At 51.7% G+C, this 24,162-nt stretch overlaps 1 protein-coding gene across 2 annotated transcripts in view; it reads right to left on the bottom strand.

Moving 5' to 3' along the window:
- Positions 1 to 24,162, bottom strand: part of DLGAP3 (DLG associated protein 3) — a 65,864-nt gene that overhangs the window by 38,030 nt on the left and 3,672 nt on the right. Inside the window, exons 2-3 of one of the 2 annotated variants that reach the window (XM_082362842.1) lie at positions 6,693 to 6,775; positions 4,113 to 5,261 (exon numbers count right to left, since the gene is read on the bottom strand). In XM_082362842.1, coding sequence (XP_082218968.1) covers positions 4,113 to 5,210 — 1,098 coding nt within the window. In that variant the 5' untranslated portion in view covers positions 5,211 to 5,261; positions 6,693 to 6,775. Of the gene's footprint in view, positions 1 to 4,112; positions 5,262 to 6,692; positions 13,561 to 24,162 lie in introns of those variants that run through there. The other variant, XM_082362843.1, reaches the window with a different exon arrangement.

Genomic DNA, 24,162 nt, shown 5'->3' with positions numbered 1-24,162 from the left:
GTTCAGGAATGTGCAGAGGCAGAGCAGCTGTGGTCCCCGCTACAGGAGATGCCTCATCGTCCTCCATGTGACTTTTGCTACTTAATTGAGGACCACCTAGAGAGTCTAGGAGCTGACATGCCAGGTGCCAAGAGATTGAAGCTCAGAGGTCAAAGTGACCTACGTCAATCTCACCCCTAGCAGTAAAGCGTCACCTGACCTCAGTGACCTTTCACCCCTCCTTCTCCTTCATCCTCTTAACTGCTTATATCCCAAATCCTCTAACTTTCTGCCTCCCTTCTGTGAAGAGACACAGAGGGAGTGACATCAATTTGTGTTTCAGAAAGAGCACTTCAACAGTCCAAACAGAGGATGGATTGTGGAGAGCCAGGAGCAGGGCAGGGGCTCAAGTAGCGAGACGGAGACCAATTAAGAGGCTGATGCTGTTATCCAGGCAAGAGATGATGAGGCTTAAATTAAGACAATGACAATGAGGGGGAAGAGGAGATGGAAATGAGAGGTGTTAAGGAGCATCAGTGAGCCTGATTAGACGTGGGGGGTGAGGGGGTGGGGAGGAGTCGATGATGACTGAGATGCTGCCGGCTGAGGACCTGGGGGGATGGTGCTGTCGATCACTGAGCCACAGAATCCCAGAGAAACAGGTTTGGGGGAAAGGTGATAGGTTCAGCGTTGAGCATCTTGAGTTGGCAGAGAGCTGTGGAGCAGGTGGTTGGGCGTTTGGTTCTGGAGTTCAGTGGAGAGACCTGGGCTGGAGGCAGACATGGGGGAGTCATGGGTGGCAGCTGAATACACAGGAGTGAATGAAACAGCCCAGGGGAAAGAAGAAAGAGAGGTGGGAAGGGATCCACTGACATTTAAAAGGGGACTGCGAAGAAAGGGAGAGGAGCCTATGAAGTCACCTGAGAAAGAGTGGGCAGAAGGGTGGGAGGGAAGTCAGGAGAATGCCGTGTCATGGAAACAGGAGACATTTCCAGAATAGAAGGAGTTGATAATGTCAAATGCCACAGTGCATGCAGAGGTTAGTGATTCGGGCTAGGGAGTTAGAACCGTGTTCAAATTCTGGCCCCATCACTTGCTAGCTGGGTAAACTTGAGCAGAACTGATTCATCTCTAAGCCTCAGTTTCCTCGTCTGTGAACTGGTGATGATAATTATGCCCACTTCACAGCATTGGTGGGAAAGATAAGTGAGCCAATATAGAGTGCCCAGCACAGAGTAAGTGCCCAATGTTGACCATTGTTATTATAAGCATTGAAAGGTACCTTTCAAGGAGAGCTCTCAAGAGACCATTGGTGACCACTCCCAGGACATTTTAGAGGACAGGGGTGTGGAAGTCAGACTGTAGTAAAGGGGAGAGTGAAAGGAAGTAAAGGAGTGGAGTCTGCACTCTAAGAACTTGGAAATGAAGGGAAGACAGGAAGGAGATGGAAAGGGGTATGGGGTTGAAGAAAGATTTTCTTTTTTAGGATGAGAGAGATTTCGGCATGTTTGCAGGATGAGGGAAAGAGTCAGTAAAGAGACAGTCTTTAAATGTGGGGAGGAAGGGGGGACAGCTCATGGACAGAGGGGATCCCAGAGAGATGGGCTCAAGCCCTGTGGAGGCGTCATCCTGGGATGGGCGGTCCTGGCTTCTCCTCTGAGCCAAGAAGGAAGGGTATGAGGGTGGCGGGGGATCTTGACAAGTCCACTGACAGGAAGGTGAGGGAGTCTGGGATGGTCTGCCTACACTGTGAAGAATGAGGTGTAATGAAGGCATGCGGGAGGGGCCCAGGGCAGGTAGCGAAGATTTAAAACACCTGTTGAAAAGAACAGGTTAAATGGGGTGGGGGTTAGGGTTCAGGGAGAGCATAGGGTTCAGGAGAGGAATAGAGATTCTGGGGTGGGACTAAATGAGGGGTCAGAGATCAGTGTGAGAACAGGGATGGGATGGGGCCCCACGAAGGAGCCCTCAGGGGGTGAGGCGGACGGGGCTCGGTGGGGGGCTGGGCTCAATCAGAAGATGGGAACGCAGGGAAGAGACGAGGCTCCATAAAGGAACAAGGGCTCCGAGTGAAAAGAGGGATTCTGGAAGAAGTCTGAGAGAGAGAGCTGGCATCCTGTAGGGGAACAAGGTCTCAACAAAAGGACTGGGGACCCAACAAAGACACCTGGTCTGATGTGGCCAGCTTCCCCTGCTTTTGTGCCGGGGGGGCAGCAGTCTGTCTAGAGAGTCCCTGCAGCCCCTTGTTCTCCCCCAAACAGGCTCAGACTTTCCAGTCCTAAGATTCCCTGGAGCCCCGGCCCCTGACAGATCCTTCCCCTTCCCCGTACTCTGCAGAGAGGAACCACAGAGGCAGAGGGAGGCGGATGGGACAGCCGGGCACGCTCTGCACACTGCAGGGCTCCCACTCCATAGCCACTGCGGAGCTGCTGGCTTCTCTGCAGGACACTGTGAGTTGCATGTTAAAAAGGAAGCCCCCAGGGAGGTGAGGGCAGCCCTGGAGAAGCAGCAGGGAGCAGCGGAGTGGTGGCAAGGTGGCAGGGATGGGAGAAGAAGGGTTGGTGATCTCTCCTCGGCCCTTTCTGCTGGACCCTTCAATCCCCGGCTTAGAGAACCTCTCTCCCAGGGAGGGGGCAATCCAAGGCCAACCCAGAAGTCCTGAATCCTAGAAGTCTCCAACCTCCCCTTCCGTCTCCCACCCCTTCCTGCTTCCACTGTGGCCCTATCTGTTCCCTTGAGCTTTTGTGAGTTCCCCACCCAGGAGAGCCCTAACATGCGAACAACTTACCAAAAAGGCCAGTGACACCCAAAGACATATGCAAGCTCAACTCTCCACACCTTTGAACGTGCTGTAGTCTCTTCCTGGAACACCCTTAAATCCTGGAACTTCTGCACTCAACTAACTCCAAATTCTCCACGGAGATTCTGCTCAGGGGACATTCTTCCTAGAAGTTGTTCTGGCCACCATCACCCAGGTGGGTGAGGTGCCTCCTCTGGGCTCCCAAGGCTCCCAGGGCTCTCTCCTCTCACAGCCTCATCACAGTGTATTCTACCTGATGCCTTGTCTATCCCACCTTTAAATGGTGAGCTCCTCCCAAGCAGCGTCTGTGTCTTCATCTTTGTCTCCACAGCACCCAGGAAACGCTCACTGAATGAATGGATGCAGATTAACTATGCGGAACGTGGGTTTGGGGGATAACCCTAAGTCTACTGGACTTCTAGAACTTGTCTAGACTTTTCCTCCTAAAACTACAGCAGGGCTCAGGAAAGCGTGTCAGGGGATATGAGAGGGGAGCGTAAGGCAGAGAAGAGGAAGGTTGATGGCAAGAAGAGCCCCTGACCCCATCTCAGTAGGAAGACAGAGAGGGGACGGAGATGGATGAAGGCTCCATAAGAAGAAGGGGTCAGAGCTCTTAGCCTCACCTGCAGACACCACAGAGTTGGTAAAAGATGACAGGGACAGTGTGCTAGTTATCACCTGCACCATCCACTCTCAGGAAGCCCTGGCCTGCTGCTGTGTGTGGAGCTCAGACTTCAGTGTGAAGCCCAGCCTGGGGAAACCCGTAAGACAGGCTCCCAGGCTCTTCCACAGCCTCACGGGTGCCCTACTGCAGGTTCCCCAGAACGACAAACACCAGCAGAGGCACATTCTGGAAATAACTGACCTTCACATTCAAACAATATCTGGACCACCCAGATTTGGGCAGAAAAGAGGTCTGGAGAAGGCCTAGGGGCAAGAGGACTGCTTTCCAACTGCTGACCTCCAATCTTGGGGAAGCCACAGGCAGGGAGCACCGCACTGTCCTGTTCACTGTCTACTCTCAACCTCATCCCGCCTCCAGCCTCACAAGGCAGAGGTCAGCACGGCTCGTCCAAAACATCAGGTAAAGGAAAAGTCTTCCTGGCACTGACACACAATATCAAAATAGAAGGGCCCCTTCACTGCACAAACAGGGAAACTGAGGTCCCAAAAGGGGCTCAAGGCAATACAGTGAGGCAGGGAAGAGCCCCCCTGACTCCAGACCCTCCATCCTGGGAATAGCTGGCTCCCACCCAACCCTTTCCACAGCTCCCTGGGTGACAACACTGATGAGGGCTGAGGACCCTGTTTCCCACCCCCACCAAAGCCTCACCTGCAGATAGTGATAAGTCCTGGTTTTGGCCTTGGCCTCCGGACCCAGGAGCCCCTTGCCTGGCCCGGCCCCTGGGTATCCATCCCGGCCCTGGCTGACCATCATGGTATGCCAGGCACTTCGCTTGACCGATTGTCCATCCAGTGACATGGACATGCCAGTGCAGGCAAGACAGCGGCCTTCCGACCCGCCCGAGCGCCCCTTGAAGCTCAAGTCCCGGTAGGACCCATCTGGAGCCTCCAGGCAGAAGGGACCACCAGGCTCCCCAGGGGGCCGCCCACCGGCCAGGAAGCCGCTGTCACTGTCCAAGTTGTCATCGGAGCTCCACCAGCCCGCGGCCTTGGCCTGGTGCCGTCCATCCCCCTTGCGGTCCTTGCTCTTGCTCCTCTTGCCATGCCGGGACTGGTGGTGGTGGTGGTGGTGGTGATGGTGGTGGTGGGAGGTGTGGAGGCCTCCAGAGCCCGGGCCAGGGTAGCTGTCTCCGCCGGAGCCACCTCTGCCCTCAGCCTTGGGCCCATTATAGTCCCGCTTCCCTGGCGCCTCCAGAGAGTGGGACTTGGCAAACAGCTTCTGCACAGAGTGAACCAGGTGCCGGATGCGGCTGGGGCTCTCGCTGCGGGCCTCCGGGGTAGTGCCAGACCCTGGCCCGGGCCCGGCCCCCGCTGGACCTCGCTGGTATGGCAGCGTGTGGAAGCCATCTTGTTGAACGGGCAACTGCTTTTCAAACTGGTCCAGAAGTGTGGGAGGCAGGCGGGGGGCACCCTTGCCCTGTGGGTGGCCCACACAGTCTTCACAGGTGTCGAAGGGGCCCTGGCCAGGGTACATCCTGGGGAAGGTGCTGCTACCCCCCCCAACCCCGGCCCCTCCTGGCCCTCCCTCGGGGCCTGTTGATGGCCCCTCACTCAGGCTCAGGGGCCCTTCAGGAGAAAGGTGTCCCAGGCCAGCTCTTGGGGCACAGAAGCGGGGCTCGGTGGAGAAGGCCTCCCCGGAGCCCAGCAGGTATGGAGCCCTGGCAGCGGGGCCCACGTCCATATGCTGCTGGTCGGCAAAGCGGGCTGGGCGGGGATGGCTGCCTCGGTCGCCATGATAAGCCCTCATGGCCTCGGCAAGGGCTCTTCATAGTGTTGGGGGCCAGGCCCCAGGAACCTCCTGGGAAAATAGGGGGCAGTGGGATTAAGATTGAACAACAGGCCACTTCACCTGAAACTATCTTTTATTAGGTACTCTTATATCCCTTTAGGTAGTGCATACCAATTTAGTGTGATTAATTCTACCATCTTTCCACAAATGGGCTTAAAAGCCTTAAAACAGTCATACTAGACAAAGATGCTCACAAGGGCACAAAATAACGTCATCATTCATCAAATGCTGCAAATTTGATAAATACTTATTCACAAGAGGAAACGCCCTCAACCAAATGGGTTTTTAAAAATCCTTGGGTAACCGAAAATAAAAAGGTACCAATACAGACATAAAAACAAGTCAAACATACTAGCCATTAGGTGAACTAGCTTTTAACAAGCTGACATGAGGCAAATTGATCCAGCACCACACCTGTGTCCCATCCCTACCCAATTCCACTGCTATGAAGAGTCAGGCCTCTGCGTCACAGCTCCCAGAAGCAATAACCAAAGAGAACACTGGACCCAAATCTACATATCTACCACGATTCTGCAGGAAAACCCCTCCGCTTCCTTCCACACCCAGCTCCTTCTATCTGGCTGTAGGCTTATTCTCCTTCCCCCCCACCCAGGACTGAGATAGGAAGGGATAACCTGAGATAACTCTGCCTTCCTCTTCCAGGTTCCAAATATCCCCTGATGAAATTTCCCCTTTTGCCTTTTACCACCACCCCCATTCCAATGGAGGGGAGTCATGAAGGGAGGAGAAACATAAAGAGGAGGAATGCTGGCTATTCGAGCAGCATCTGAATCCTAAACTGGGGTTAGAACCCAGGAGTTCCTCCTCCCAGGAACAGTGGGCTGGCAGGGCAGGGGGGTGATGGAGAGAAAGCATTGGAACCAGTGCTCCTGGCCCCCATCCCAGGCTTGCCAAGACTACAGGACAGAGAGGTCAGCTCTCAGCAAGTACTGCCTCCAATCAGGACTCCAGAGCTGCCAGGACAGGAGCTACGGCAGGAGGGGGTGCCAGCAGGAGGGACAGGGACTGAGGAGCTGGCAGACGGCGCCCTCTCTCATCCCAGACCAGGCTCCTGGGCCATCTGCTGACTATGAGGTGATGACAGCCTCAAAGACTCCAGACAGCAGCACCTCCAAGGCTCTTCCTCCCTTCCTCCCCGCCACTGCCTCCCCATACCCACCATGGGTATGGCTTCTTCCAAATCCTGCTCACAGCTCATCTCTGAGCACTTGCTATGTACCAGGTACTGTGCATACCTAATAGTCTCTGATCCCACTGAAATCCTATGTGTAGACATTATCCACACTTACCCATGAGAAAATTGAGCTCAAAACGGTAAGGTCACAAAGCCAGTAAATGGGTGAGTCACTTTGAATCAAGATTCAAACCCAGGTTATTCTGATTTAAGAACCCCATCTCCCAGAGTCTCCTACTACTCACCATCCGGGTTGTCCCATCCTTGGTGTCAGGATTCCCACTGCCAGGCAGAATCCTAACTTCAGAAGGCTCAGGACCACTGGCTCCTGACCAAAAAGAAAAGGGTGGTAAGCAAAGAGGAAAAGAGATTCTCCCGGAGTCCTCAGAGGACCAGTCTCTGGCCTTGACAGTTTCCCTGCCCAACCCCCCAAACCAGGACTGATTGGATCCCCCATGATGCAGAGCCTTTGGACCCCCAGGGAAATGAAGTTGGCTTCATTATGCAAATGAATGCAAATGAGCTTACAGGTTGGACTACCTCCAACTGCAGGTGTCTGTGTGATCTGTCCATGGTGCTGAGCCACTGCATTTTTTTTCATTGCTCTCAAATATGATTCCATTCCACAAATATTTGTTGAGCAGCTACCATAATAAGACTCGGAATGAGAAGTGTATAGAGGTGATTTAAGTGTGGTCCCTGTCATCGAGAGGCTTGTAGTCTAACAGGGGAACAATCTCTCACGTGATAGGGTTATTTTAGGTCCCTGCATTTTTGCACAAGCTGCTCCTTCCTCCTAGAATCTCCTTTCATCCACCTTCCAACCCAGGCCCCTGGCTAACACTTATTCATATTAAGCCCACCTTCCCTCGAAGACTTTTTGTGCTCTTATTCTGGGTTATGCCTCTCTATTGGGTTTTTATAACACCCTGGGCTCCTCTCATGAAAGCAGCTATCACACTGCACCGAAATTGTCTGTTTCAGTTTCTGTCTCCCCAACTAGAATCTGGTCTTCTGCAGGGTAGGAACCAAACTCTATTTATCACTGGATCTCCAGCACCTAACTCGGGGCTTTGCCCAGAGCTGGTACTTAATAAGTGTTTGCTAAGTAGATGAATAAATGACTGTGCTGGAAAGAGGTACCAAAATGTCAGGCCAGTTAAGATGAGGGCAAGAGCAGATCCAATAGAGGGAAATTGAGGAAGACTTCCCAGAGAAAAGTGTGTTTAAGATGGAGAACAAGATGGCTGTGTGTAAGGGAGAGAGAATTCCCACTGGAGGGAACAGCAGGCACAAAGGCAGAAGAGGTGGGCAAATAAGGAATTCTGAGGCACGGGTTGAGAGAGTTCCAGCAGACACTGGGGTTTGGAAAACACTGGGAAGAGATGGAAGAGAGTCAGAAAGGAAGACGACTCTGAAGTTTGCAGCAGCCGTGACTGGAAGACTAATGATGCCATTATTAGACACAGGGATGTCAGGAAGAAGAGCTAGCTTTGCAGGCATGATTAATAGTAGTGGAAGAGACACAGTCAGACAACAAGAAGAACTTCCTGACCCTGAGGGATGTGAGACAATGAGGAAGATTGTGAAGTCTCCTGGGAATCTTCCATAGAGGGGAAGGTAGGACATGCCCAGCCCCTGGCCCACCCTATGACCTGGGCTGGAGAAGATGTTCATTATCTTGCCTGGAGGGGAACTGGTGGGGGGGCACCTCACATATATCAACTGCCTGGCTCTAGATGACAATTCTCTTCCTTTGCCCCTCTCTGGGGAAGCAGACCAAAATGGCCTCTCAAGCAGCTATTGGGAAAGCACCTAGAAGCATCTCCCCACCTTGGAAAGAAGCTTTGATAGCTTGGTCTTTCATCCATGGCATGGTCCTCCTCTTCCTGCCCCAGGCAGGACCCATGTCTGAGACTCACAGCACAAAAGGCCACTTTGACAGAAACCCAGACCATCCCATTTGCTTTGTTTGTGGCCACATCAAACCTGGGAATGTCCACACCAATGGTGGGCATTCCCAGGTTTCCCCCCTTCCTCCACCACCACACAGGTGCTGCTGCCAGCCCTAAACCTTCATCAAGATCTTATCAGTCTCTTTAGCATCAATCCATGTCCTCCCAGCTCTGGTCTCAAAGGAGATGGGCCCCTGTGTTTGTTCCTCTCCAGACAGACCAGCCCCAACTCCCTTACCCATGTCCTACAGGGCAGTACTCGCTAGTGGAAAAAGCTCAAGCCCTGAGACCAGAAAGTGTGTGACACTAGACAAGTGACCTGCCCTCTCTAAGCCTAATGATACCTGCTCACCTATCTCCAAGGATTTTAGTATCAAGTGATACAAAACCACTCTGTAAACTCTAAAAGATTACGCAATATAATCCCACATGTGAAGCCTTCATTTTGGATTTGCAAAATCCCCAGTGTCCAAATATTAAACAATCCAATCAAATCCAAATTACTGGGAGAAGAAGATATCCAATTTATGGATTTCCTAAGAGAAGATTTAATTGATATAGATTTAATTATATAAACTTCCTCCTATATATCACAGTTATGATCACATACCTTCTGCTGCCACCCCATTACTAAACATAATCCACAGGCAGGAAAAACAAGCGAGGAGGGGACTAATAATTCAATCCATCGCCAAGTCCTATGGATTTTGCTTCCTAAAAATAGATCTGCCCACTTATTTCCATATCCACCAAATCACTGTCGGCTGACTAGCCAAAACTCATTCTCAACCTCCTTTCCCCTTTCCCAGCCTCCCTTGTACCTAGAAGCCACATGATTCACTTGTAGCTAATGATATATACATAAAAATTTGATGAGGGATTCTGGGAAAGATTTTTGCCTTTATAATAAAAGGGATGGGGCTTGCAAGTACCATCCTTCCTCCCTTTCTTTTCAACTTGAATACAATCATGATGCCTGGAGCTAGGGCAGCTGTCTTGCCACCATGAAAGAAAGGCCTAGAGAATCACAGAAATGCTGACCCTGGAGCCACTGAGCCATGGCACCAAAATAAAGCAGTTGCCTTCCTCCAGGCCTAAATGCAGGAAGGAATAAACTCCTCTTTATTTAAACCACTGTCGGCCAGATTTTCTGTATTTGCAGCAGAAAACACTGCTAACTAATCCAACTACCTCAGAACATCATCTCCTGCCTGGACGTCTGCGAAAGCCTCCTAAATGGTCTCCCTGCTTCCGCTCTTACCCGGCTCCAATCCAAATGGTCGTTTGGAAACACAAATCTGATCATGTCACTTCTGTGGTTAAAACTCTTCACTGGCTTATTGATGTTCTTAGGATAAAATGCCTTAACCCATCCAACAAGGCCTGCAGGCTCCGGCCCTTCCTGGGCTTCCAAACTCTGCTCACAACACGCTCCCCCTTGCTTCCTCTGCTCCAGCCAGGCCAGTCTTTCTGCAGTCCCATGATCTCTCCCATCACGGGGCCTATTCCCCCCACCCCCATCCAGAAAGCTTTTCCCGTCCACCTCTGCCTTGCTAACTCCTACACATCCTTCAGATCTCAGCCCGGTTGTTGCTTCCTCAGGGAAGCTTTCTCTGGCCTCCCTGACTAGGTCAGATCCCCCTGCTGTTTGCTCTCAAGGCACTGTGTACCTCTACAGCTCTTCTATCATTACCATTTTCAATTTGTGTGATCCAGAAATTGTCTGTCTCTCCCATTAGCATGTAAGCTCCATGTAAGTGCAGGAATTTCATCCATCTTTTTCACTGCATTATCCCCCCCACTCCTATAGAACAATGTTTGGTAGATGGCAGGTGTTTGTTGAGTGAATGTGAGCCTACAAAGAACAAGATCCTTTCACTTATGACATTTTAATTCCCACAACTATGCCAAGGGATAGATATTATCCCCACCTCCCAATTTACAGAAGAAGAAACTGAGGCTTGGAGGGGCTGACAGTCCCAAGGTCATACAGTTGGTGACAAATCCAGAAGTCAAACCCAGTGTAGTCTCACGCCAACGCCTTAGCTTTCTTCCTACCTGTGCTGCTGCTCAGGGAAGCCAAACGGATTAAACACCCTTCCGAAGGAACACAGTAATGAATTTGTTTTTTGTTTTCTGTTTTTTAAAAAGGAAACAAACAACTAAGAACCGCACCCATACCACACACTCCAGAGGTAACCAAAGTGTGGTTTAGCCTTTTCCCCTGAGTGGTGAGTACTGAATTTGTTCCAAGTCCAAGGTCAGATAAGTACAGAATAAAGGAAGCTCCCTGAAACCCTCTGACAACTCTGGGCGCTGGTGCTACTTTCCCCCGTTTTATTGCACCAAGTCATCTATCTACTATCCCAGGCCACCAGCACACAGAGAGCTGCCCAGATGGTGAACCTCTGAGCCCAGGGAAGCAGCTGCTTTTGCAGTTGCCTGTAGCTGGCTAGGAAGTGGGGAGTGAAGGAGGCTAGGAGGGTGCTGTGTGTGGCACATTCTCTGATGCAGCTCGCATCTATCTGGGATTGGAAGAAGTGGCACACATGCCGTCACCGAGAAATTACCCAATTTAGCACCAACTACACAATCCAGCAATTAGTTTCTTAAACCGGAACTTGCTGGGGGCTGCCAGGCTGGCGGAGTTGTTGTTACAAATCTCACTGGGAAACCAGCTGTGTAATTCGCCAGGAGGTTGTCACTGCCCCAAGCAATTACCTTCCAGAAAAACAATGGAAAATGGAGGAAGGAAAAGGGCTGCAGAGGAGAGAGTCACAGGGGTTTTCTTGTCCTCTCTCCCAGGACCCTGCGCAGCCAAACCAGCTGATTTTCCTTTCTTGAGACCTAGCTGACTCCCAAACTCCCTGGATCAAAGCAGTTATTGGTATAGCCTCTGTTGTCAGACTCTCAGGGTTCAAGTCCCTTTCCATTCACTTACTAGCTGTGTGTACTTGGGCAGGTGACTCACCTCTCTCTGGCTATTTTCTCTTCTGTACAATGGGGATAATATTAGCACCATCAGAAAGGTATGAAGGATGTGATGGTTAACCAGGTAAAGCATATAATACTGCACCTGGCACACGGTGAATCCTCAATAAAGGTAGCTATCAGTATTTGCATTTTCATTTTTATGACTTCCTCCATTGGTTTACAGTGTGACCTTGAGTAGGTCACTTAGTATCTCTGGGACAACTGTATAAGACCAAAGGTATTCTACTGGAAAAAAAGCAGTTCTTACTCAAGATTGTCCACACCTGGGCAGCCAAGGATCAAGGTGCCTTCGACAAAAGCCAGGGTCTCAGAGGCTGACACAAAGTGATGCTTTGGGCAAAGATAAAGATTTCAAAAATCAAATATTAACTGTTTCATGCCTTCCCCCAAGAAGCTGTCTGGAAGAGCTACAAGCAGGACATGATGGTCCAGATGGCAGCAAAAAGGTACCGTTGCTCTCTTGCTGTGGATCAGCTTTCTCTAGTCCCCTCACACTGGAGCCTCTGAGGTCATCCCCTCACCAGTTCCAACATAGCAGAACCTACAGCAAGTGAGGACTGGAATTCATTTTGCTGCTGTAGGCCCAGGCTCCTCCACACCTGTGGGTGAGCTACGTGTGCCCTTGGGACTTCAAAGTTTCAGGCATTGCCTTCCCATCCCCTTTCCCTGTGTCAACCTAACCAGAGTGGCCAAGATTCTGCCTCAGTTTCCCTTTCCAGTCCTCCTCCACCCCCTATCCTGACAGCAGCTCCGAGGCTGGGGCTCCGTCCACGGTGAAGGGGCCAGCTAGTGGGGGGCCCTAACACAGAGCCTCTGACCTGTAGCCCACACTCCCATGCCCACCGATAGGAATTCCTCCTCAGCCCCAGCCTTTTCCTGCATCCAGGGCTGTCCGAGCCCCCTTGACCATTTCAGCACTGGCTTTTCTCAGCTGCCTTCGGCAGGATCTCTGCAGCTGGGCTGGTTTCCTCACCCCTGGCCTCTTGCAACCTCGCTACCCAGCTCTGTCACTGAAGACGCAGCAGGCCTCGTGCCCAGCCCCCACCCTTAGGACCCTAGAAAAGCCTTCTCTTCCTCTCACTGCCCCAGAAAGCGGAAAGAAGGAAGGGGGAACAGAACAGGAGGGAGGTTTGGGACCTTTTTCATTCACCTTTATTACTTTATTTAATCAACTCTTCCTAGGGGTTTAGGGTAGGAATTTTACAGTAAATGGGCTTACTGCTCCAAAACACTTGAGACACAGGAAGATCCAAGTCTATATCCATCTCCTGACCCATTGGACAGTGCTCAGCCCGTGAATAACCCACACTACCTATAATCTCTTTGAAAATCCCACCTCAGGGGGCTTTGTACTTGATGTTCTCTCTGCTGGAACACTCTGCCCCAGATATTCCCATGGCTTCCTCTGTCTCATCTCTCAGGTCTCAGCTCAGAGAGGCCTTCCCTGACCACTCTCTAACTAAAGTCAAACTCCATCCCCCAGGAACGCTCTACATCACCCGGTTTCATTGCCTTCATAGCACTATTGCTCTTTGAAATTATTTTCTTTATCTATTACGTGTTTATAGTATGTTTCCCCGTAGCAGAATATAAGCCCCAGGAGGGCAGGGATTAAGTCTGTCTTATGTGCTGAGTGTATCCTCAGTATCCTGAGTGTCTAGAACGATGCCTAGCACGAACAGGTGCTCAAAAAGCATCTATCGCATGAATGAATGTCGTCACTTTCCACTCTACTCTTGTGCCCAGCAGCCCACAGAAAGGACCTCCGCTCCTTTCCCTCTAAGGGCTCTAGAGAGCCCCTGGAGGATTTGGTATTCGAAATCCCGCCACCAAACCCAGCCCTGTTCGTCACTGTTTATCTAGCCCCTCTCAACTGGCAGGTAAAGATGGTTCTTTTCCAGCCACATCTGGGGCTCTCTAGGTGTGCCCCTTTGCAGAGTTCAAGGAAGGCAGCGAGGGGAAAGAGGAATGAAGGGGGGAAGTTTACACTCCCCACACTGCAGAGCAGGAGGAGGAGACCGTGAGGAGGGAATCTCCCAGCCCCAAGTAGGTCTCTTCCTCCAGACTCTCTGGGTCCCAGCTTCTCTCCCAGCTGGGGCCATATAGTCAAGAGGCACCAGAAGCAAAGTTCAGACTTCTCCAGGGCTACCAAATGCCCTACGGGATACAGTTCCGCCTGGTCCGCCTCACCCCTCGTACCCCCTAGCTGCAGCCACAGCCAACGGCTTTTGGCCCGTTCTTCCCTTTCTGTCAACTGATCAGTCCTCAGGTTGCTCAGCCTGTTCATGCTCCGCCTCCTGAGGGTCTCCAGGAGTCTTCTTTGGGGAAGTCATCCCAGCCAGCCGCTGAGAGGCAGGATCCCAGGACTAGACTCCTATAGGACCCTGGTCAGGGACGGCTAACGAGAGAGACTGTGGGTTATGGGCCCCGAGTTACAACTATTTGGGTTCATGTCCCGGGTCCACCAGTTACTAGACATGTGGCCTTAAGGAAGTCCCTGCATCTCTCTCTAGTTCAGTTTCCTCACCTTTCAAATGGGGGCAAGCCTAGTTCTTTTCTCACCATGATGTCATGAGGATTAAGGTACTGCAGGTAGAATAGCACAGTGCTGAGGGTTAGCGCCTGACAACCAGGGAGAAACCACTAAAACACGTGTGATCTGGGAGCAGCGCCTTTGAGAGTGTTTCTCAGACAGCCTCAGACAGAGGCTGTAGCCATACCTGACTCAGGTGTGGATCAGAGATCCAAAACTCTGAATACTCATTTGTTTCATGTTTCACCCAGGACTTTCTGTCTGCCTAGGTTCCTTTTGAAGACCTCCCACCCCTCGAGCATGCTGAAGACAGCAGAGCAGCTCTGGTGGCCAAAGATGACGGCATCTGAGAGAACTAGACGCCCTTGATTTGTAGACCCCACTGATCCCCGCAGCCAGGGCTGGTGGTCTCTCTTCCAACTCCAAGGATCTGGGAGGGAAAGCCCAGTGAGCTTATTGCTCGGTATTGAAAAGACAATCATCTGCTTCCAACCATTCCATCTCAGCCTACCTGCATGACCATGAGTCTCAATTTTGTCATCTGTAAAATAGGGATAACAATACCTACCTTCTAAGGTTGTGGCAATGAGTAAATAGGCTGATCTGTTCAAGGCAACTGGCACATATGTTTCCACACGTTGGCTTCTCCTGACTTGAGCACCCTAGTGCCTTCTTTTATTTGTATGTGTTTGATGAGATTTGGGCTGATGCTGCCCCGGCCTCCAGGATGCTGCCAGACCTGTGTCTTCTAGGGCCATTAGAAAACAACAGGTAGAATCCCAAGTCCACGGCAAGGGTCCCCTGGGCAGCAGCTTCTCAGCCAGGCCAGGCCTGTGGCCTGGGCTACTCTCTGGCCCAGGTGTCTTGCTGCCCCGTGAAGCCTGCCTCCTGGGTTGGCACACTGTCCTGAAGCTCTCTGTGAGAGGTGGGACCAGGATTGCCTGCACCAGGGCCTGTCTTCTCTGGGCCTCTCCTACAGGGAAGTCAAGCACAGAGTCGGCCCCCAGGGGACCCAATGAGGGCTAGTTGGTTGGCTAACTGCCAGGTTGACGTGGTGGCACCTCCCTCCCCTCTGCTCTGCCTGATCCTCCCCCAGAATTCAGAGTATCTTAATCCCTGCTCTCCTCGCTGGACTTCTGGGCTTAGCAGGAGCTAGGACCACAACGGGAGAGAGTATGGGGAGAGGAGTCAGCACAGACTATGAGATTCTTCCGTGTGGAAAGCCTGTCCTCCCAACTTTGCCTCTGACGCAGTTCAAGTATCCTCTCTTCCAAGAAACCTCACCTAAGCGTGCCCTCCTCATCAGTCCCAGAGCAAAGCAGTTGCTACCTTCTCTGAGGTCCCATACTTCAACACAGTAGGATAAATATTTGTTTGCAGGCTGTGAGCTCCTTGAAAACCAGGATCCATCTGATCTATCTCTGTATAAACAAAACCTGGCTTATAGTAGATGCTCAATAAGTTCAAGATCAGTAATTGAGCCATCAAGAAGTAGCACCCCTCTGCTGGTTGTGGGAGAGAAATAGGGAGAGAAACGGGAGGAGGCATGAGCGAAATGACTCCCTGCAGCTGGACCAGAACTCTCCAGCAGGCAGAGCTGGACCAGTGTGACGTGGGTTTCCTGAAGAGCTGGGAGTGTCCTGTCCAGGGAGGCATATAAGCTGAGGTTGGAGGACCACTTTGGAGGATGGTATAGGATGCATTCAAGCACAGAACACATTTCAGATCATACACCCTCTGGTACCTTTCAACTCTGAAGTGTAAGGCTCAGCTCTTTGAACGCCTACAACTGAACAGTCACTGTGTTAAGTGCTTTAGATGTACTTCTTTGTGTAGGCCTCGCAACCATCCTTTGCAGTAGGTGCCGTTATTATTCCCATTTTACAGATGAGGAAATTGAGGCTAAGAAATGCAAAGAAAATTGCCCAAAGTCACACAGGTGGTGGAGGATTTGAATCTGGATCTAGTCCTGGCCTGACATCTCAACCACTAGGAGACCAAGCCCTGGCAGGTCTAAAGGAGCATCTCTCTCTGACCAAACTGGTCTGATGAGGTCACCAGGTGGACCCTCAGTGTGCCCTGATTCATCACTCAGCCTCAGGAAACCTCCACCCTTGCCATCCCTCCCTTGCACATGGGCATCCGGTCCCAAGACTGCTTATTCACAATTTAACACACGTGTTCTCCAGAAGCAGATTACACAGCGATGCAGGCTCATCCAACGCAACTCACATGGCATTTGTCCTCAAATAGCTAGTCATCGTCACATAATGTGCACAGATATATACAAACTTGTTCCCACAAGGGTTCACACGCACGTGCATTTTCATCCAATGGACATTGATGCTTGTGCACACAGAAGCTGCACAGATACAAAACCTCACATACACATTCACATATTTATCCCCACACAACAGACATAAATGTTCATTTCACATCACTTAGGCACCCACATCTGCTCAATGTCATACACCAAATCCTCCCCCAACAAGAACTTTATCCATTGTTCCCAGATCCAGTACTAGGCCCAGGTGAGCAATGATGCTGCCTCCCTCTGGGGTTGGCCAGGCAACCCAAAGATCGGGAGATGGTTCAGCCTGCCTGTGATGGATGGAATTAATCTACTGAGCTGGAGAAACTAAATAATTAAATTCCTAATCACCCCCCCCAAGCCAGCCCAAGCCAATATAGCTGAGGGAGGGAGGGGGCTCTGAGGCCCAGACCAATATCCTAGAGAGGAGGAGGGGCTTGGGAAGACAGGCATAGACAGAACCCTCTAGGAGGGTTCTCTGGAAGGCAGACAGACAGACATGGTTCTCCAGTGCTACTGGCTCTCCCTTTCCACATGGAAATGGAGCAGCTTGGGAAGACAGCCCACCACCACCCACTAATACAGAGTGAGAGGCGGGGTACAGTCCTCCTCCCACCCTCCCCAGAGTCCTTCCTGCCCCTCCACGGTGTGCGTCCTAGGAGTGTAAGGGGATGGCGGACAGGACACTCAAAGTGCCCAGGACCATGGCCGTCAATGGGGACTGTCAGCCCAAAGGGGAGCTGACGTAAAATCAGGCCCTGGCCACCCCTGGAATAGGCCCCTCCCCTGCCTGGCGCAGATGGCAGGGAAGGACCCTCCACACAGGTGCACCTGCTTCCCTCAGGAAGTGGGTCCAGCACGTGACTAACAGGCTGCGGATGGAGCAGAGGCCTGGGCAGGGGGGCTCAGGGAATGAGCCTGGGAACAGGCCCCAGTCCGATTGGCTGAAAAGTGGGTCATTTTCCTTTTGAAAAATAGTGAGAAAATGGAGAAGTAGGTCGGGCTCTCATCCCCTCAGCCCCAGGCACCATCCCGGACTTGTGGGGTGGGGCGAGAAGGAGAGGTCTGCACATGCCAAAGCCCCTTCTCCCCCAGGACTCCACTGGGGGGGCCCCCAGCACAGGAGGCCAAGGTCGTCATCACTCAGGACGCCCAAGGACACGCACTCTCTGAGGCCAGGCCGGGAGCATGAGCCCCACCCTGCCCTGGGGGCCCTGGGCCAAGCTGGAGGGATGGGGGCTCCCGCGTGCAAGACCCTGAGGAGCCCCCTCCCATCCTCCTGTCTGTTGTGGTGCCTCCTCTCCTCTCTTCTCCTCCCTTTCCTCGTCGTCCACGTGGGCAGAGTCGTTGCCATGACACCGCGGGCAGGTGGGCGGCTCTGGCGGCTCTTTCGGCCCAACCCCCACGCTCAGAGCCCAGGTGGGAGGAGAGCGGCGGCAGCGCCCCCGCCCCTGGTCCAAATGAGGGGAGAGATTGGCAGAAGGTCCCCATCATACACCGCGGATCCTGGAAGGGGCTCTAGCTCTTGGAAATGAGGCAACCTAGCTCTTGGAGGGGTTGCGGAGGATCTCTCAACGCGGATTCTAGGCCTCAGGGCCCGCCCCCTACGCGGGTCAGGCAGCGGCACCAGCGGGGCTGACCCACAGGTCCCACCTCTTCCTCCTTTTCTCACCAGCCCGCCTCCAAGCGTTCCCCAGGTACTAAGTTTCAGTCACTTCACCCTAGAAGCTGAATGGTCCCGCCTGAGGTCCGGCCTCAGTTCCTCATTCTGCAACACAAGCTCAAGCCTCTATGCTCTTTCCTTAGAGAGGAAATCAGACAAAGTTGAGCCTCTCAGAGAGATTCCTCCCCTACCGCCAAAGCCCCAGCCTGTCCGCTAGAAATCGGGTCCCAGTTCCCTGGGTGTCCCCACATCCCGGAACTCACACACCCTAGGGGGGAACCACTCACTCCTAAGCCCAGACTTGGTCAAGGCACCCACCCGGCTAGGAAACGGGACCAGAGTGGAACAGGGAGAGGAAGGGGGGGCAGGGAAAGGTGAGGGCTAGGAAGTGGACGCTGCCTGAGGATGCTGTCCTGCCTCCCACCACATCTGGCCTCAGGAAGTCTGGGCCGGGCCTGAGCTCCTCACCGGCTCTAAGCACCCCTCTCACTGGTCCACGTGCCTCTCCCCGTGTGTCTCTAAGGCTCTGTGACTCTGACTTCCAGAGACCCTTTCCACCGTTCAGCGCCCTGTGCCCTATCCTTATTCCCTCAGGCAGGAGCCCTGCATCACTGACCAAATGGAACCTTCCTGGCAGCCCTTCGCAGCCTGGCTGACAGGGGTAGACATACGTGGGGTGGTGGTGAGAAGATCCCAAAGGAAAGGAGAACATCAACCAGGGTTAGCTGGAGGCTGTCCCGCTTGTCACTGGGTGTTCATGACATACATACCAATTTATATACAAAGACACTTTTACTTTCTTCCTTAGCCTTCCGCGACTAAGACAGTAGATGTCACTGGCTAAAATATGACATGTGCACACGTGTGCCTGTGTGTGCATACATGCGCGTGTTGGTACACTGTATCTCCCTTTCTCCACCTCCACTCCCAATGTTCTCCATCAGGCTGCCCTCATCCTAAGTTCTCACTAAAGCTCTTACAACGGGTTCCTAATTGATCTCCCTGCCTGCATCTTGGCCCAGCCCGATCCACTCTCCTCACTGGCTGCCAGTGCGATCTTCCTAAAATCGGTTTATTCAACAGATATGTATTGAGTGCCTCCAAGCCAGGCACTCCTCTGGACACAGTAGGTACAGTAGTGAACAAAACATTCTCTTGCTCCATTCTCATGAAGTTTCTCTCCTAATGGACAAAGAGATGATGAACAAGTATATGAAATAATGGAAGTGGTAAGTGCTGAATTTTTTTAAAAAAGGGGAGGTGAGAGGACAGCATGACAAGGGGCTATTTAAGATAGACTGTGGGGGAGGCCTCTCCGAAAAAGTGACTTCTGAGCAAAGACTTGAATCAAGTGAGGGAGCAAGTCATGTGGGTATCTGGAGGGGAGAGCATTTCAGGCTGAGGGAAAAGCAGAGGCCCCCAAGGTGAGGCTGTGCTCAGCATCTTTGTGGAACCGAAGGGAGGCACTTGTAGGGGTGGCATCTGCGATCAGGGAGGTCACTGGAGGCTATTTTACACACAGCACTTATGTCACTCAGACCCCACTAAGCACTTAGGATTTCACTCTGAGTGAGATGGAAAGCCATTGGAAAGGCATGATCTCATCTTATGCTGGCTGCTTCTGTGGGGAGACTCTCCGGAGGAGGGGATGGCAAGGGTGGAGGTAGGGAGACCAGTTGGGACATTTCCTGTCACTAAACCACCTTTTCCTACCTCTGCCCACCTGGTGAACAGCTGTTCAAGCCTTGGCTCAAAGGCCTCCTCTTCTATGGATCCTTCACCAAACCCCTCCCTTCCCTGCTCCAGAACTGACCAAGCCCTCCATAGGCCTCCACTTTCACCCCATGAACACTTATGTCCTCCTATTTTCCTGAACACTCTCCTTACTTGGATCCAGGTCTTTTACCTTCTCTAGATTGTAAGTTACCTGAGGTCAAGGACCATCACCAGTGTCCAGCACGGCACGTGGCACATCACAGACATAAAAAAACACTGGCTGAATGAATGGATGAATTGGGGGAGGCACATGTGATGGAACAGGGACAATTTGTAGGCTGTTGTTAACCTGGGTGAATGAGGTGCACGTGTATGTCGTCACGGGTGGCAATCAGGCCAGTATTAACACAGGTCCACGTATTTCTTCTACTCTGTCCATATGCATATATGTGTTAGCATGTATGTACATGTCGACAAATCCCTCCATTGGTATGTACATTCCTGTAGATTTTTCACGTGTATATATACATCTTAGAAAGTGCATTTATGTTCAGATATGCGTATTAAGGCATAGACAAGTAATGCACACATATACATGCACACACGCACATGTGTGAAGCTGATGCACACACTTGGGCCTCCCTAAAAATCCCTACCCCTTTCATCCACTAAGCCCAGCTTGTTCTGCTTGATTCTTGAAACTTCAGTGGTAATGTTCAAGCTCCCAAACTCTTTCCCCTACATACACCCCTGAGCACCATAGCATCTGATCAGCCTTGAGCTCAGCTCCCTTTCTCAGCTGTCCCCAAGGCCTGTACAGTTTTCTCCTCTGCAAGCTCCTTTCATACGGATGGTGGCAGGGAAGAGTTGGGTCCCCGTGAGAAGATAACTTGAGACACCTCGAGGAGCCTGGTTTTTGGAAAAGAGCCGCAGGCATGAGAGTGGATCAAGTTCAAGCTTGTGTGAAAACAACTTTTGGACAGCCCCAATTTTCAGTCAGAATCTCTCCGTCTCATTCTTTCTGTCGCATTTATTCACATGAATGACTCAACTTATGTACACATATTCACATGCTGTTAATTCATGTGCCCCCACATACGTGCTCACATGCATACTTACACTCACATATATGTATGGTTGGGTGAGCACCCTCCCACACACGGGTTTAAGTAATTGCCTTTATAGTCACATATATACATAGACGCATACATAGTCATACATACATATACACATGTATACATATGTCCACAAATACACAAACTCATAAATGTGTTTGTACCCATTCATACAGCATACTCACACATACGTATGGACATATACACGGTCACATACACACTCACAGGCAGGAATACACATGCACATGCACTGGAATAGCAGAGATGTGCACAAAGCCAGGAGTCCATATTCTCCCAAGTGACATCACAAGTTTGCGTTTGCTCTCTCCTCTTGCCAGTCTCCCACTTCATTTTGGAAAGTTATTCCTATTATCAATAGGATATGCCCCACTCCTGGATATACTCCATTCCTACCCACTCAAAGAAAACAAAAGTCATTCCAAACAAGGTCTCTGTCATCCCCTTGTCTCATGCCTGGAATAACCAGTATTTCCACAGACAACCTGGGAGGCAGGGAAAAATGGAGTAGGTATACCTCAGAATAGGTGCACCTTTTTCCACCCAACAGGCAGCCCCCACCTCCCATATATATACAACTTTTTAATTCTAAAAGGGGAAATGAAGAGAAAATATCAAGGCCAGAGTTCTTCCTCCCAGTACCTCTGGGTATGGTCCACGGCTCCCAGACTCCAAAACAGCTATTGGGGCGGAGGAAGGAACAGTAAGAAAATTATCTCTGGGCCTTAAAACTTCTTGGGGATGCTTCTCTTCTTCCCTAGAGGGCAGCTTCACGATGTTCAGTGAACCCCTCCCACCCCAGCCAAGGACCCCAGCAAAGACAGGGTAGACCTGGAGGCTTAAAAATGTAAAGGGGCAGAGGGTGATCTGGGCTCACAATAAGAAAAGAAGCAAGTATTTAGAAAAGAGGAGCTGGGTAGGGAGCAGGGGAGCAAGCTGAAGACACCTCCCAGCAGGAAGGCAGCTGTTGGGACACTGGATCGTGAATAGCAGGACCCTCCAATGGGCCAGGGAGAAGGGGGCGGACATCCAACGTTCCATGTGGGGGTGGAGGGGTGACTGCTTCAGGCAGTAGCGGCAGCTCCAAAGTAAAGTCTTATCAAAGCTGTTATGTAACCAAGGGAGCTGAGTGGAGCACAAACACCTCCCCTCCCCAAACAGGCACCCACACCCACACCCACCACCTCCCAGCATCCACAGCATAGGAAAACTCAGCTCCTCCCAAGCAGCTAGAGAAGGGAGGAATCATCTTGATGAGTTACATCAAAAACATGATGGGTGAGGGGCTCCTTATTAACTAGAAGTCACATCTGGAAAGGGATGAACTGGTTCAGTTTGGGGTCCCTAAATACCTCCCCTTTTTTTTGACCTCCCTGCCACACCCAGTTTTTGCCCAGCATCCAGAAACTTTCTCCTTCCTCTCCCCTCAAGAAGGATCCCATTTGAATATTTGATTGTTCCTTGGGGATGGGAGGTGAAGCTGCCATCATCCACTCCTGCCTGTTGTTCCCCCACAGTCTCATCTGCATGTCCTGACATTTGGCTCTCATCCCCCTGGGATGACAAGGGAAGGGACCTGGAAAAATAAGTCCTTGCTCTATTCCCTTCAGATTTACAAAGATGGAGCCTAAGAACCCAGAAAATTAAGATGATCCTGACCCTAGGTTAGTGTGGAAAAGATTTACAAGGGAGCTGAGAACTGAAATGCAGACCCCCATCCCCCAATTTGAATCGTTTTTTTCTCCCCCAGCTTTTTCTCTTTTCCCACTGCCCCATCTCTAGTAACCTCCTCCTTCTCTGCTGCATGGCACTGAACAATCCCACCCACTCCTTGAGTCCTGTGCTTGGAAATCTTCCTCCCCAACAAAAGTCTCTCCCAAATGCTGCTCTGAGCTCTGGTTGGGTTGGGCAAAGCATGAGACAGGCTTGCAGAAAATTTCACTGTCTCCTGTCCTGAGTTTGAAAGTTTGGTGGGCAGGGGGATGCTACATGGTCAATCAGATTATCCTAAACTCCTGAGCTCTACACACCCCAGGCCTAACCAGCAAAACCTAAAGTCTCTTAATCCAGATCTGCCTTGAGCCTGAAGTTCTGGGACCCAGTAGGAGAAAGGCTGGTGCCAGTACCCCTAAGCTTAGTGCACTAAAAACTATCCAAGAGAAGAGCGCTCACAACCGCAACATCACCCTCCATCCCTACCCCCACACCAGCAGTCTGGTGGTTTTGGAAAGGGGAGGGGGAACTGAAACAGGAAAAGAGGAGTCCCTTTCCCAAATACCATTAGGAGCCGTGAGGCCTAAGGTCAGAGGAAGGACCCCAAAATCTATCTTTCCGTCCAGGCACCCTGTCCTTGGAAAGTAGGTCATCAGGGAGAATTTTTCTAGTGAGCCCTCAGCACTGCCCAGCAACCTTTCCATCATTGGGCCCCCAACACAGCCCCATTCAATACCCGGGACAGTTCCAAAGGAGCAAATCCCACCAAGTCCAATTCAGCACTTGGGACAGCTCCCAGCCACTCTGCGGTCCTGTTGCCAGAAACCCAGGATGCCAGAAACGAAAGGCTTACCCCACTACACCCCCGGTTTAGTACAGAAGCCCCTCTCCCCTGCCCCTCCCACACTCGCTCCCATCCACCGGAGGCACCTGGTACTCCTCTCTTCCCTCTGTATCCAAAGAAAGAAAAGAAACCCAGACTCTAGGCTTCCCTGAGTGAGCCTAGAGAGAGGACCCCACCCACCTCCTTTCAGCCCTGAGCCTCTCAACGCCACTCACAGCTGGTTCTAAAACCATTTTCCTCCTCAACCACCCCCCCCAAAAATAAAATAAAATAAATACTCACGTGGGGGCCCCCAGCCCTGTAAGCAGATATGGCGGGGGGAGGCAGAGAGAGGTAGCTCCCCACACCCCGTTCTGAGCCCCCTTTCCGAAGGAGCCAGCTCCCATCTGGACTGGGGGGAGGAGAGACATGTGGAAGCACTGAGTGAGGGGAGGGGAGAAGGGAGAGGGGAGGAGGCAGGAGCGGAGGACTGCCGGGGGGGGGTGTCGGGATGGGGGCGAGGGAATCCTTCAATTTCATTCTCTCCCCATGTCTACATCAGCCCTGCAGGCTCAGCTCTTTAATATTTACACACAGGAAGAGGAGAGGATGAGAAAGAACAGAGAGTGAGGGGGGCAGGAGATACCTGAGCTCAAAGGGCATAAACGCAGGGGCCTTGGGGAGCTAGGAGCTCACACCATCCCCAGCCCATTCCCATTCTGAGCTCTTGACTGGAAGGAAGAAGGAACCCTGGGACCATTCTGTCCCTTTGTTAACAAGACACTTTGAAGCAGCATCAGAAAAAGATCAGATCCCCACCCACATACCTGGACACCCCCACAAACCCAGATTTCTCGGGTGCCTTATGTTCAGA

The sequence above is a fragment of the Balaenoptera borealis genome (genome assembly GCF_965194805.1).
Source record: "Balaenoptera borealis genome assembly, chromosome: 1".
NCBI lineage: Eukaryota > Metazoa > Chordata > Mammalia > Artiodactyla > Balaenopteridae > Balaenoptera > Balaenoptera borealis.
This window is presented reverse-complemented; position numbering and strand designations above follow the sequence as displayed.